The sequence below is a fragment of the Phalaenopsis equestris genome, unplaced genomic scaffold (assembly GCF_001263595.1).
Source record: "Phalaenopsis equestris unplaced genomic scaffold, ASM126359v1 Scaffold000224, whole genome shotgun sequence".
NCBI classification, from domain to species: domain Eukaryota; kingdom Viridiplantae; phylum Streptophyta; class Magnoliopsida; order Asparagales; family Orchidaceae; genus Phalaenopsis; species Phalaenopsis equestris.
This window is the reverse complement of record NW_018164666.1, coordinates 4,709,726-4,724,499: the sequence shown is the minus strand read 5'-3', so window position 1 is coordinate 4,724,499 and position 14,774 is coordinate 4,709,726. Positions and strand designations below refer to the sequence as shown.

The window sequence follows — 14,774 nt, the reverse complement described above, 5'->3', positions numbered from 1 at the left end:
ACAGGGGCGGCTGGCAGAGGTCAGCAGCTAACAGCGGCTAGCAGCGAGGGCCAGCAGCGAAGGTCGGCGAGCGACTGACAGTCGTTGGAGGGTGGCCAGCGGAGGAGGGCTGCATGTCGGAGGTGGGCGGGCAGTGGCGGCGGATGGTGGCGGCGGGCGGCGGGCAAAGACAGCCGACGACCGGCGTGCTACAATCGGCAAAGCCTCGCACAGGAAATGCTCCAAAAAACATGTTTTTAAAACATAAAAAAATCCAATTTTTGTATTTTTGATCTTTTGAAAACAAGCCTTATATATTTTAAAAACAAAATTTTATATATTTTGAAAACAAAATTAAAAAAAATAAAAAATTGAATAAACAAACACTATTTTTGGGTTTGTTTTTATTTAAAAAAAAAACAAAAAACACAAAATAGAAAGTGATCCCAAATAGAGCCTAAATTTAGGCCCAACATTCATCTCAACAATGATGAGGGAGTTAGAATTTTATTTTAGTTTATAGGTTTTAGTTTGTTATTTGTGTCTCTATGTTCCAAAATGATATACTTGTAATTAGAATAGTCTAGCCTTTATAAACAGGGGTTGTTTTGTGTGGATTGTGAAGGGAGACATTTATGCTTGTGTTTGTTTTCTCTTGGGAGGTTTCGGTCTATCTAAACCTTACTCTACAGTTATATCATGGATTAGCGCCCAGTTGGTATTTAGCCATATCTTGTGCTTAAGGTTATTCATTGATCTTTCCAATTCTTTCACTTGTTCTTGTTGAATTCAGTAACCCTCCTTTGCCAGCATCATTTTGGTATAGGAGGACAAATTTTTGCTGCCCAAAATTTGTGGTCAAACTTTTGTCTCTATTTTCGTTTGTGGTACTTTCTTCTCTCTCTCAAATCTATCATCAACCGCTGGCTGAATCAAGTCTTCTTCATCCAGTTTTAAAGTAGTTCAGTCATACTGTTGTCCTCTAGATTTCGGTCCAGACTTTGTTTTATGGATTTAGGTGGCTGCAAGATCTATTTGCAGCCTTGCAGTTGTGTGTAGGAATTCCAGAATCGGAGTTTTGTGGTTAGGTGTGCAGGAATTCCATATCAAAGGATTTGGTCCCAGTTTTGTCTTTTTGTTCTACCCTGCGGTGTTTCCACATTCTTCTTGCAAGATGCCTCAAATCACAGATCATCCAAAGTCTCATTTCTTCCATTTCCTCTACAACCTCCCATCAAAACAGCAAGCAAAAGAAAATCAGGATGCAGCCAAAAAGAAATAACATATGTCCATCCCAAGAGTTAGTCTTAGAAGACCTACAACGAGAAATTCATTGTTTACAAGAAAGATTGGTGGTTCTTAAACAACGGGATCCTGGAGAATGTCAAAATGAATCCGAAAAAGATTTGATAGGCGGGGAAAAAGAGAACCCATTCCACCAAGAAAATCAGACGAATTAAGAAAATGAAATTCTTAAGGAGGTGAAAATCCATTTTATCAAGAACCCTCAAGTTTCGATGGGTTTGAAATTCGATGTTGGAATCATGTTGATGCACTTGTATGATGATGATTATTTTTCAGCCTCTAATCGTGTATATGCTCAGAAAAGACCATTTTTTTATAGTGAAAAAATATTTTAATATGCAGTTGACAGAAGGGTCAATGGTAAAGATTCCCGTGTTGGAAGGGATTTGTAGAGTGATCAAACAAGACCATATCTTGATTTTTCTTCTCTCAAACATCCAATCAAACTAATACAAATGATCATATGGATCAGGCCTCATTATTTCGACAACAGCCAAGCTTGAAAGCTCAGTCACTGTATTGTGACCTTGATATAAGACAAGTTGAATATCTTACAATAAGAACTGAGCCTACTAGTCAAAGTTCTCAAGCAGTTGATGTCAAGTGGATTGAGATGCTTCATAAATGGAGCTGAAATTTCCTTGATCCAATTTCAATAAAGACAATGTTAGCATATGCTTGAATCACCGGACTTGACCTACCCAGGGATTAGAGTAACTCCATCACTTTGTCTCAGAGTTGAATGTTCATTACTAATTAGATTCTGAGATTGCTCAATAGTATTGAATCTTGTCAATCTTAGGAGAATAACGCGGGAGCTAGAATTTTATTTTAGGTTACATATTTTGATTTATGTATTTTAGTTTGTTATTTGTGTCTTTATATTTTAGGATGACATACTTGTAATTAGAAGAATACAACGATTATAAATAGAGGTTATTTTGTGTGGGTTGGGAAGGGAGGCTTTTAGACTTGTGTTTATTTTCTCTTGGGAGGTTTCAGTCCATCCAAACCTAGCCCTGCAACTGTATCCTAGATTGGTGCCCAAGTGGTGTTTAGCCATTATATTGTTATTCATGTTATTCACTGTTCTGCCCAGTTGTTTCCCCTATTCTTGCTAAATTTAGTAAGCCCCTTTGAAGGTATCAAAAAGTTCATTACCTGCTTAATCAATAACAAATTAATGACAGTACTTCCGGTTTAGGTACTCTCTTGTTGATCAAAACTTTGGCAGCAAAAAAAAAACTTTTTTTTATGATCTAACATTTTTATCAGCACATTTAATTTGCAATTTTTTTAAATGTATCAAATCATCATTTTGATATGCATAAAAAAAGCACAGCGAAAATTCTAACTCCATGCAAGCACCTACTCCATGTCTCCAACAAAAAACACACTTTTGGAGATGATCTCTAATCTTGAGATGAATATCAACAACTTTACCCAGCACTGCAAATCATGACTCTTACAAAAAGAGACTTTAAATTTTTTTTGGCTTTTCGAACTAAGAGATGATTAAGTTTTTAGAGTGAATCATGACTAGACATTATGATTTTCTTGTCTGCAAAATGATAACAAAGTTCCAGACTTCACGTTAGATTTTCAATAGTTTATTAAAACAAATTATCATTATAATCATAGCATAAATAAATTAATTAATAATGCAATTTAATTAAAAATACTGGAAGTTGTGACAAAGTGCTATCTCATCCAAAGTTTGAAGAATAATGACATATTGACAGGACTCACAAAAACAAAATTAACCATCAACCAACTTAAGCATAAAACAACGTTGAACTGACAAAAAAAAAAACTTACCTCCCAAGAGTATTCAACAGCTCCTTTTTGCAAACTTTCTGATAGTAAATTTGTTGGTGTATTCAACCTAATAATCAAACAAAAGCCAGTGTATGTAAATATGAAAATTTAGGTGTGAGATATGTAAATACATAAGAATTGTATGCTACAAATGTAAATTTCCCAAATGATTTATATGTTTATCATTCTAGCTAGCTGAGAAACAATCGTTTCTGGTGCATCCATCCAATCACAAATTAGTTTTCTTCTTAAATTTGTGTCATGCAAAAGAAAAAAGTGCATCATACTCACAATCAGCTTTAGCTAAGGCATAGTTCTGCAGCTAAAACATATTGGAAAATGGTGAATAAAACAGGTAGTTGCCAATGCTTATGCTTCTCATACTGAATTAGAAGACAGTATAAGCAATTAAATAAAAAGAGACTGATAGAATATTATAATAAATATCTAAGGTAGATAAATAAATTATTGCTGGTAACTTGAAAAAACATAACGCTTCCAGGAAGATTTGCTACGAGAGGATTTATGGTTTGTATATAATAGGATACAAAAATGTAATACAATTAGTAATAGTGTTATAGTTGAGTTTGCAATAAATGATCGTGCATTGTCAAGCACATATTTTAATATGATAAGATCACTTGGCTACTTTCAAAGTGAAGTTACCAAATCAAAGATAAACTCCATTCTACATATGAAAAGAAAATTCATTTTTGAGAAATTAAATAGCAAGTCTAAAACAAAATTTAACCACGTAACACATAATAGTTATGGACTTATATCTCAAATGAAAAAAAAAAATGGAAAAAAATAAATTGCCTGAGGAAACAGGTGGAGCTTTAGATATGCAAAATCTCAAATACTAAAGATAAATTGTTTAGAGAAACAAATTTTAATTTTATAACTCAGCCATACTTAACATAGAATAAGATGATAGTCGCATTAAGAATTTTGGCACAAAATTTTAGAAGGGTGCAATGAATAGAAACATGGGTATTATGAAATGATAAGAAAAATAGAAGACAAAAGATCATGGCCAAAAAGAAATATCACTTGGAATTTGGAGAGTAATGAGAGATATTAAAGTAGCTTATTTAACAATTTCTTTCAATGAAAACCTTAGAAAATAAAAGGATTGAAAATGACAATTGAAGAGGCATTCAGATACTAGTGATAAGAACAATGAATACAATCATTGATGCAAGATTGTAGCATGCATCTATCATCATATTGTAGAAACTCTCTATCTCAGAAGTGTGACTGACTTTTTTGCTAACATAACAATGAGAGGCCTTCCCTGTAAGATATTGTTTCAAGCACTAATATGTACTATTCTTGCGGGAGTGTTACCTCATCCAACGTTTACTATTTGCAGTTGTTGCTTACTTTTTCAGAGGAATTATATAACCACTATTTGTTGTTTCGTTACATGGGATTCTAACAAAACTTTTGTTTATTTTATGCAGCTAATTTGACATCCGATTACTGTGGGTTTCAGTTAAATTAAATTTTGAATTAAATGATTATTTGGAATTAAATTAGGTTGATCTTTAACCATAATTTTTTATCTAGGGATAAGAATTTTATAAATAGATATTTAAGACAATTTAATTAACTTCAGCATATAAAAATCTTACTTTCAATTTCAATATTGTGTATAAAAGTTGCATGTATGATAATTTTAAATGCGAGCAAATGTGCCTATCTAATTTTGGGGTGTCGTTTTTTTGTGCAGCCACGTAGGCCTTGAATTTTGCACTTTAGTGTATTATTTACTTGGCCTAACTTCTTAGAATTCCTAATTTATTCACACTGGACATAGTTGGGTGGTGATTAAATTGTAACTACTAATTGAATTTTTGGTCGCTCTCTTTATTATTGATTTCTCCAAATTTATTCAATCATTACATTAACATTTGAATTTTAATTCTTGTATTAATTGAAGCATTAAAAAAAAACGTAATTTTTTGGCTTATTTAGTGCTTTGTGATTTCTGAATCATAAATTATATTATATAATTCAATCATTTATTGCATTATTCTAGCAGCATTAGAAAATCATTACCATAAACAAACCGGCAAAAAATGGATTTAAAATTTACAGTTGTGTTATCACGTTAACTTAATTTAAGCTGTATTAATTGGGTCACAAAAAAGTTTATTTGATGATGTGATTTAAAAGAAATAATGTGGATTATGGTTCTAAACAGCAAGATAATTATTCAAACAGACATAATTAAATTCAATAGAAGGTATGATATTAGAACATTTTCAAATTGGGTCAATAATTAAAGAGTTCTACAAAAAATATAGCATGTCCGATTCTCAAAAAGTTGGTGTGTCAAATCAAAATTAATGAGATATATTAAAGCATTTTTAGAGAAGGGATGTTATTAAGTAATCTAGAGTTGACATGAAACATAGGATTAAATATCAATATTTAACATATATGAATATGGGGATCAACTAAATGATTAATTTAAATATTTAAAATAAGATACATACGATGAGTTTGAAAAAAATGAAAGATTTACATGCTTTAAAGCTGAACATTATTTGTATTTGGATTAATTTGCTATCATTATTTATTTCACTAACTATCTTCAGTAAGAAATTATGAATGAATAAAAAATTCACAATGACATCAAATGAAGCATTATACATAGTTTTAAATTTTGAGAAATATTACAACAATTTTCTTGTAAAGATTATGGCTCCAGGGTCAATTGTTAAGGAAAATTCAAAAAAATCTTAACTAAACCTATGGTTAATACATCAACACATGAATAAAACATAATTGAATCTAATCTTATTTAAAAGCTTGTATTTCTTGAATACAAATTTTAGGATGTTGTAAATGTAGAAAATAATTTGCAATGATAGTATATATCTAATGTTGATTAAGTGTGAATATGCACCTTTATTAGATCATGTTTGCAAACTTTAATCTACTTGATTAAAAGGCAAAATTTGATATTGAAACTAAAATTGACCATAGAATTAAATCTAAACCTGAACTTTCAATAAAAATAGAGAGCTTATTTAAAGGTTAAAATGAACAACCACATTAAATAGCGTTGAAAAATCAAATGAAAATTATGAAAAAACAATTTTTAATTAAATGTTTAATATTATTCTTATGAAAGATAATCAAAACAAGCATTGACTTTGTATTTTATTCCAGGTTTATTAATTTCTAAATTCATTAAAAATTTATAAAGAAATTTGTTGCATCAACATTTCAAGGTATTCTTTCAAAATTCAGAGAAAAAAATTATAGAAAAGATTTGCTCTATTAATATTTCTGAGAATATGTTAATAGCCAATATATTAAAAGAAGATTGAAATTTAAAAATTTATCAACTTAGTTCAATCCTAAGGGGACATAACAAAAATAATTTGTTAGCCATGAAAATTAATTGTCTTTAACGAAATTGTCCATCAAAATGTACACATTATAATAATGTAATTTTACAGCTTGCAATTGCATTAACTTAATTAAGAAGCCAAGTTAATCATCTGTAAAAGTTAGTCGCAGCTCAATTATATCCTAATCATGAAATATATATAGTGATTATATACACAATCTAACAAAAATGAGCATCTAGTATTTACTTCATACAAAAACAATATATAGCTGTAGATACAAGTAGATATTGGTTTGAGATGGGTTATCAAGTTAAAGCCTATTTCAAATTTAAAAGGTTAATTTTTATAATTATAACCTTAAAAACTAAGCTTTTTACAAGCTTGTTCTCAATTTTTGCAACAAGGAATACATTAGTAATTATCAAACAAGGAAACCTGTCGCGTATAGAAATAATATAATTGCTCAAAAAAAATTGTAAGGACTTAAAAGTGTCATGAAATGTAAACTATAACCCAAGCACCTAAAGCAATTTTGATGATGCGGGAAGGTTTATAGCCACTCCTGGCAAAAGTGATTCAAGAAAACATAGTCACAGACAGCCAATAGTTTTTGAATAATATTTTAAATAAAAATCATAATCCAACTCAATGCAGTTTAACTAGTATAGAATAAATCGAAACAAGTAGCATTGTTTGTAAAAATAAATAAATATAATCTTACACAATCATTTCTGGTTTGTCCTTGCGAGCAAAGAGAGGTGGCACCAACTTCATGACATCCTCATTATCCATGTCCACATTACCTTCATCATCTGCAAGTTTAATGAAACGGTATCATTATTAGCATCATAATTCAGGGGCATTAACATTCAAGAAACAAGAGTTCAACACCAAACCAAAAGGTTTTCCCTCATAAAAGTAATTATGATGCTCAAGTTAGTAATTATATAAGGATAAGAAATTTGTCTTGAGTCATATGAGCATTGCCAGGATCAAAGAACAAGATGAGAATTTATGAAGCACGGGCAAGGACTCCCAAAGTTATGAAATCAAATATTGGGACAATCAAGATTTACCTATGGAAATCGAAAATTGACTCGTTGATTGTTAAAGAACGTACTTAAAGGTTCGAAACTAATAATTGACACTGCTAATGAGGACTCTAGAAAATTTGAGATCAATTACTAAGACAATCAAAGAGAATTCTCAAAAACCTAAAGTGAAAACCTATAACATAAAAAAAAGACTATCATAGTTTGAAACTTCGTGGTTGATTGTTGGAATTCAGAAAGGCGGAACTTGAAAATTAAGAAATTTCATCATACTTCCAAAGCTCTTTCTATAACATCTATAGAGTAATAAAGAACATGCAAATATAAGCATCATATCAAAAATGAAAACTGTTCAATAAAATTTTACAAAGGGACTGCTTAAGAAAAACTTACATGAACTAGACCCTTAAATATAATTAATAGTGATGATCGCACACAGCTCATTGAAAGAACGTGAGATAATGGATTTATGGAATAGGCCCAAACTCTCTTTGCCACAACATGAAACATACTTAGGCTCCTACACCAGTCAATCACATTGGGCCTTCGCTAACATTGTCAACGCAACTGTTTAGCGAGCATGGAGAAAGACTTTAGAGGTTGTGATCCTAATAATGGTAATTATTCATTCTTTTGCAAGTCCAATTAACGGGAAAAATTAAAAAGGAACTTCTTCGATTCGTTTGCAAAAAGGACCATAAATCTCAAATAAAATATAGGTATTTTCTTTTGCTCAAAAATAAATAATGCATGATAAAGTGGAGCATGGAGGTCATTAAAAATTCAAAATAAACTCAAGACCCAAAACATTATGAATAAATACCAAAAATGGAAGCCTTGATATTTTTGTAAATAAAAATAAATAACAACCCTCAAGACCCAAAACATTATGAACCACTCATAATGACTATCAATATCAAAAGTTGTCAGTCAAGAAACTCTTGACACAAGGACAAGCAATGTTTTAATTAGAATACATTCTTCAACCACTCAATGATCATTCGACTATTCAAATTTGATAATAGCCCAACCTATGCTATCATAAATAACTAACGAGCAGCCATACCTAAGATGTTAATCCTCAAGTAATAAGCGCTAATCAAGATAACATAGCTAGCTATCATTGATTGATGCTTCTATTTGTAATTTATACAAGATCTCACTATGCTTTCACAGCTTGATGGACAATGATTACTAACTCAACGATAACTTTCAAGCTATATAATGTCTCACTTATCATTCCTATTAAAGATAATGTGGAAATTGGAATAAGACCAAGTGGAATCATTTCATCCTCCATAAAAAAAGAATATACTCCTATTGTAAAACTCACATGCTCAGCAACAATGTCACACATATAGTCTTGGTGATACTACTTTGTGAGGTGATTCTCTTATGTAACTGAACTTAGTGTTGCATCTAAACAAAGAGATTCTTTAATCAAATTCTCCTCATTAAATCTCAAATATAATTAGCATAGCTATAATAAATACTCAAGAAGAAAAACAAAGGGGTAGAAGACTATTGATGGTGGATTTGATTTATTCAAGATTATTTGAGCGCTAGATCTGTAAGTTTAAGAAAGCATGTGCTTGATTCCATTGAGTTAGTTCAAAAGTTGGTTAACTCAATATGAAAAAGTTCAAGCATTAGTTTGATATTATGGAAACCAAATCAAAATCTGATTCAATGGCTAATGAAAATTTTAAAATACTTTAGAAGTCATACTTCATGAGGCAAGTACCAAAAAGTTGATCCATTCTTTTAATGGCCATTAAAAAAATTAAAAATCACCACTTAAGCAACATGTTCACACGCTTTTGTTCGTGAAAGGTCACAACAGAGTTTGAAGCTTTTCTGGCCAAAGCCTCTCTAGGACAATAAAATAAACATTCTCTTGGGATTATAAACTAGGATTGATCCAAATACGGTCAAAATCATCTCCTTAAAAAAATTTTGTGTGAAGGTTTGGTTGTTTACGAGAAAAACAAAATCAAAATGTTGCCCAGAAAGAACATTCAAATCATTGGTCTAAGTGAACAATCTTTAGGAAATGGCCAAGGTGCTTGAGCGTTAACAGAAACATTGGACCAACCCACAAAATCCCAAACAAAGCATGAGTCGGATCATGTGAGTGCCAAAACTGCAAGCCAACTAACTAGGTCCTAGCTTTAAGTCCCTTCCATTACCCTGACATGCTCTCCTCTCTTAATCAAGAGCCAAGATGCAAATGATGACATCTATAGAATAAACATTGAGAGGAAATAATATAAGAAAAGCTTAGACATAACTTGATTTTCACATTTGGTTTCCAATGATCAAAGCGCTCACCAAGCTAACACATGCCTCGCTCGGCTACCAAAAAAAAAATCAAAACCTGGTTCAATGCCCAATGAATAATTTAAAATATTTTGAAAGGCATACTTCATGAGGCAGAATGTTTAGGTACCAAAATGTTGCTCTTTTTTTTAATGGACAATAAAAAAATAAAATTAAAGTGTCACTTAAGTAACATGTTCACATGCTTTTGTTCGTAAAAGGTCACGACACAATTCGAAGCTTTCTTGGCCAAAGCCTCTTATAGGACAATAAAATAGACATTCTCTCGGGATTATAAACTAGGATTGATCCTCATACAGTCAAAATCATCCCCTAAAAAAATTTGTGTGAAGGTTTGGTTGGTTTCGAGAAAAATGAAATCTAAATGTTGACCTGAGAGAATAATCAGACCATTGGTCGAAGCGAACAATCTTTAGGAAATGGCCAAGGTGCTTGAGTGTTAGCAGAAACATTGGCCCGGCCCTACAAAATCCCAAACAATACATGACCTAGATCATGTAAGCGTCAAAATTGCAAGCCAAATAACTAGGTCCTAGATTTAAGTCCCTTCCATTACCATGACATGTTCTCCTCTCTTAATCAAGAGCCAAGATGCAAATGAAGGCACATATAGAATAAGCATTGAGAGTAAAACAAATGAAGGCACATAACTGAATTGCCAAGCTCTTATTTTCTACCCCCCTCCCCCCCGATGCACTCACAAGCTCATGAGTCTCAACACCATCACGTACTCACTCATTGACGATTATTTTTCAATCTAAGAGGCTTTCTTCCCCCCGATCTAATTGTTGTTACTCATTTCACTTTTGGGCTACACTCATCAACTCCCCCTCATTCGTTGCAATTCTATCACAATGTTTACTTTCATGAACGCTCATTGGATCATTATGATTCCTCCCCTTAGACCACTATTATTACCTCCTACTCCTATTGCCTCAGAGACTTCTTTGACTGCTCACATTTCATTAGATGCAACAGCTCTTGCTGATCATACATTAGTTATTTTGCCAATGTTAAGGGAGGGTCATCAGTCTCGAGACTACATCCCTCTCCTTCAATCCAACTTTCTTGTCATTTTCATCAAGAATCCACTAAATCATAATCTTTCATCATCATATCAAGGCAAACATGTGCACTTGTTTTCTAAAGATATATCTAAGCAACTTATCTTTAGGTCGTCTAAATATAGATGTTATTTACAATTCCAATCAAGCCTATATTAGTCGATGACTATTTAATTGAGACTATAAAGCATCAACACATCATTATTAAACTATACATAGAAACATACTACACCAGACTCTTCTCTAAATAGATATATTGTTAGTGATTTTTTTAATGAAAACATATTTCATTCATCTATGAAGCCACCTATCACACTTATTTATCAACTTTATTTACATTCCTTTAACCAACTATTTTATCCTCCATCAAATAGATTTTAAAAAATCTTTGCAAGTGAAAGTTGTTATTTGCTTGTATTTTAAAACCTTTTTTTTTTTAATTTTTTGTTGAATTTTAAAACCTTTTTTTGTTAAAATTTTTGTTGAAATTGAAGTTACCTCACCAACGAAAATTGAGTGATGAATTGCCTCAAAGCCTAGTGAAAATTGGCACAAAAAAGGTTCACGAAAGTATTACCAATATGTTCTTTCTACAAAAGCTTTGGGCACTATCTCTCTAATTGCTTTAAGACTCACCAAAATCTATAAAAAAAATTTAAAGTGCAAGAAGAACATTCAAATATTCAAACCATTCATATCACTGCAATAGTTGATTTCCCATCATCATTTGTTCAAACCTACACACAACTTTCAACAAAAAGACTTTCCCCAAAAGCTATCAAGACTGCCCCCACTAGCCCTAAAGAAATAATATCAACATCATTTGCATGGAAGATGATAGTGTTTGCTTAAGCAATTACGGAAATTCCCCCGTCCCTTCCTATTAGTTAAGATATTGTTAACCATTATGCTGAGCATTTTAAATCGATGGCATTCTCGGATATAGGTGAATTCTATTTTCTCCTTTATTGTTCTATTGCATGATTCGATGATTCTTCCTTTGATTTCATGTTTTGCATCATGGAATTTTTGTTCTTTTGTACAATTCTTAGAAAAAAACTTGTTATATTCATATCATTATATTACTATAAAACTATGCTTTCAAGAAAAAGAAAGGAAAAGGAAATTGGACAGCAAATCTTAATTCAAGCACGTTTAGGCTATATTTTGTCTCAAGTCAAACGTTTATAAGGGTTTCATTTAACTTCTTCAATCTAATTCATGCATAAGTCAATTCAAGCATGTTTGAGCACTAGTTCAATAAGATCAAGTAATATCAAAGCTTAATTCACTCTATAGGGAGTGCAACAAAGTTCGTAATCAGCTTTAAAATAATCCATTATCAACTATAATTATTAGAACCTAGAAACAATCATTAAGACCATGAAGATTGGAAGCACGTCACCTAAAAATAATTCATCATCAGAAACCCAAGGTCTTTTCTTTCTCCTTGACTCCGCTGCATGGACAGCAATCACATGTTGATAATCCGCCATACCTGCACGTAGTAAACATAATATTTTAAAGGAAAAATTGAAGAACTTTTTTACCTGCTAGAAGTTTGAATTGCATGCGAAGATGAAGCAGCCTAGGTTCAATAAAAACTGGCCCTTTAATAAACGTAAGAGATAGTGCATGATTCTTGGTTTTACCTTCAAAACGGTAAGCCAGCGAAACATTGGCAACGACATCTGCAGAAAGTTGTTCGGCACGCTCTGGCGAAACACCAGCGTAAGCAGAGTCATTCACGTTCGGAGTTCGTGAAATCTTGAGAAGAAGACTTGTGGAAGGGCGGGGCTCGCCAAATGCAGGATGGCAGTAAGGATCCTCGGGTCTAAACTTGAGCGTTAGGAACCTCCTTCGATCCTGAAGCAAATCAAAACAAGTTCGAAATTTTGGCAATGTTAAATAGAGAATAGAGAAAATAAAAAAGGAGGTGGGCGGTGCCTTGTCCGAATCTTGCGTGCCGTCGAGGTTCTGGAGGGCACAACCAAACGCCTGAAGCGGCACATAAGCAAAATGATAAATTAGCATACACGTACCGAGAGGGGAGAAAATTAGGAGCGGATAAAAGATCAATCTTACGATACCTTGGTGATTTTCTGTAGGCCGCCTAATGTTTCGATTGCGCGGGAAGCAGAAGAGGGATAGCCGGGGTAGTGCACAGCGACAACCTCAGCCTCTGGTAGAACACCCGAGACGGCTCCATCTTTTATAACGGAAGGAAAAGTGGAATTGGTATTAGAGTAGATAGCGGCTCTCACGCATTCATTGTCTTCTCTCATAGCCATGGTCGCTGAGGAAAAGCTAAGAAGATGTTTTATTTATGCGGGGAGTGAGGGTTTGAATAAGAGTTAAGAGGGAGCAATCTTTCCAATTTTTTGGGTTGTTTGGTAGCAGTATTTGAGCAGGATTTAACCTAAATCCTAAAAACAACAAAAATGACAACTTTATATACCCCTTCTGCTCCGTTTTCCCAAAAAATCCTATGAATCAGCGGATTTAGTAAATCCAGGACGAACAAAAAGAAAGAATGGAGCGAAAAGGCTGGTAGGAGCGGAGCGGAAGGGTGAGAAAGATGGGAGTTTCGGTGTTCTCTGTAAGCCGCGATCTCGTCGTTGCCTTCCCAGCAAGCGACGGTTAATTCGTTAAGTGTGGGCGGAGGAGGAACGTAAGCGAGGGTTCGTGAAAGAGGTGGAGCGCCGGCGGAAGAAGGGGAAGGTTTATTGTTTTAATTTATAATTGTATAAGTTAATTTTTTAAAATTTAATTGATTAATAGTTAATAATTAATAATTAATTTATATATTATTAATTTAATTAAAATTAGATGACTTTATATGAAATTATTTAATAATTAACTAATGAATAAAGATATATTTTAACAGGGAAACATTGGCGACATCTGCAGAAAGCTGAAGGAGAAGTTGTGGGAGCAGTAAGCAGTTAGTTATTATTATGTTAATTTAATATGATGTACATAAATTTTAATTCATTTAATTTATTATAAATAAATACATTATTTTGATAATCAAATTTTAGTTTATTATTTCATACGTAATTGCTATAAATTTTGATTGACAATCAATTAATGAAGATAAGAAAATGAGTTTAATAAAATTTTAATTAATAATTAATTAATCTAGTAAAAGACTAATCAATAATTAATTAATTATTAAAATATTGATCTATTCAACTTCTTAGGTTAAACTATAAATTGATTAACTTTAGTTAAGAAATTTTTAGTAATGAATGCTTAATTAATTATTACCATAATTAAAAATAATTAAATTAACTTAATGAAATAAATCATCAAAAAAAATTTATTGGATTTAATTGGATTTAACATTTCCCAAATATCCTTAAATATATAACAACCTCATAATCTACTAGATTTTAATTTGTAAAATTTATTAAATTTGAATTTATAGAATTTACTAAATTCAAATTTTACATAAGTTATATCATACTTGCAGCCAAATTAAAAATATTTTTTAATTGAGTATATTTAATAAATTTTATGGGAGATAAACTTTTACATGATAAATTTTCGATTAAATTATTTAATAATAATTTCAGTTTAAATTTAGAAGTTCAAAGAAAATTTTGATATTAATTGTTGATCATTGAAGCTGATTCAATTTTATTTTATTTTTCATTTTTTGACTTATATTAATCATTAATCAGCATTTTACTATTCATTAGTTAGTATAAAATAATATCTTAATTAACATTAATTATTAATTTATAAACTAATTAAATGATAATTCCGGTTGGTTAATTCGCATAAAAATAAATTTGCTTCAATTGAATTAATTTTGATCTTCCTTATATCAATTGTAATCAAAC

General features: G+C 31.8%; 1 protein-coding gene across 2 annotated transcripts in view; it reads right to left on the bottom strand.

The window, feature by feature from the left end:
* LOC110023355 (transcription factor tau subunit sfc1-like) overlaps positions 1–13,621 on the bottom strand; it is a 54,495-nt gene extending 40,874 nt beyond the window's left edge. The window contains exons 1-7 of one of the 2 annotated variants that reach the window (XM_020722734.1): positions 13,385–13,621; positions 13,017–13,222; positions 12,874–12,924; positions 12,579–12,792; positions 12,332–12,424; positions 7,192–7,282; positions 3,103–3,169 (exon numbers count right to left, since the gene is read on the bottom strand). In XM_020722734.1, coding sequence (XP_020578393.1) covers positions 3,103–3,169; positions 7,192–7,282; positions 12,332–12,424; positions 12,579–12,792; positions 12,874–12,924; positions 13,017–13,217 — 717 coding nt within the window. In that variant the 5' untranslated portion in view covers positions 13,218–13,222; positions 13,385–13,621. Of the gene's footprint in view, positions 1–3,102; positions 3,170–7,191; positions 7,283–12,331; positions 12,425–12,578; positions 12,793–12,873; positions 12,925–13,016 lie in introns of both variants that reach the window. The other variant, XM_020722733.1, reaches the window with a different exon arrangement.
* Between the last annotated feature and the right edge of the window lie 1,153 nt (positions 13,622–14,774).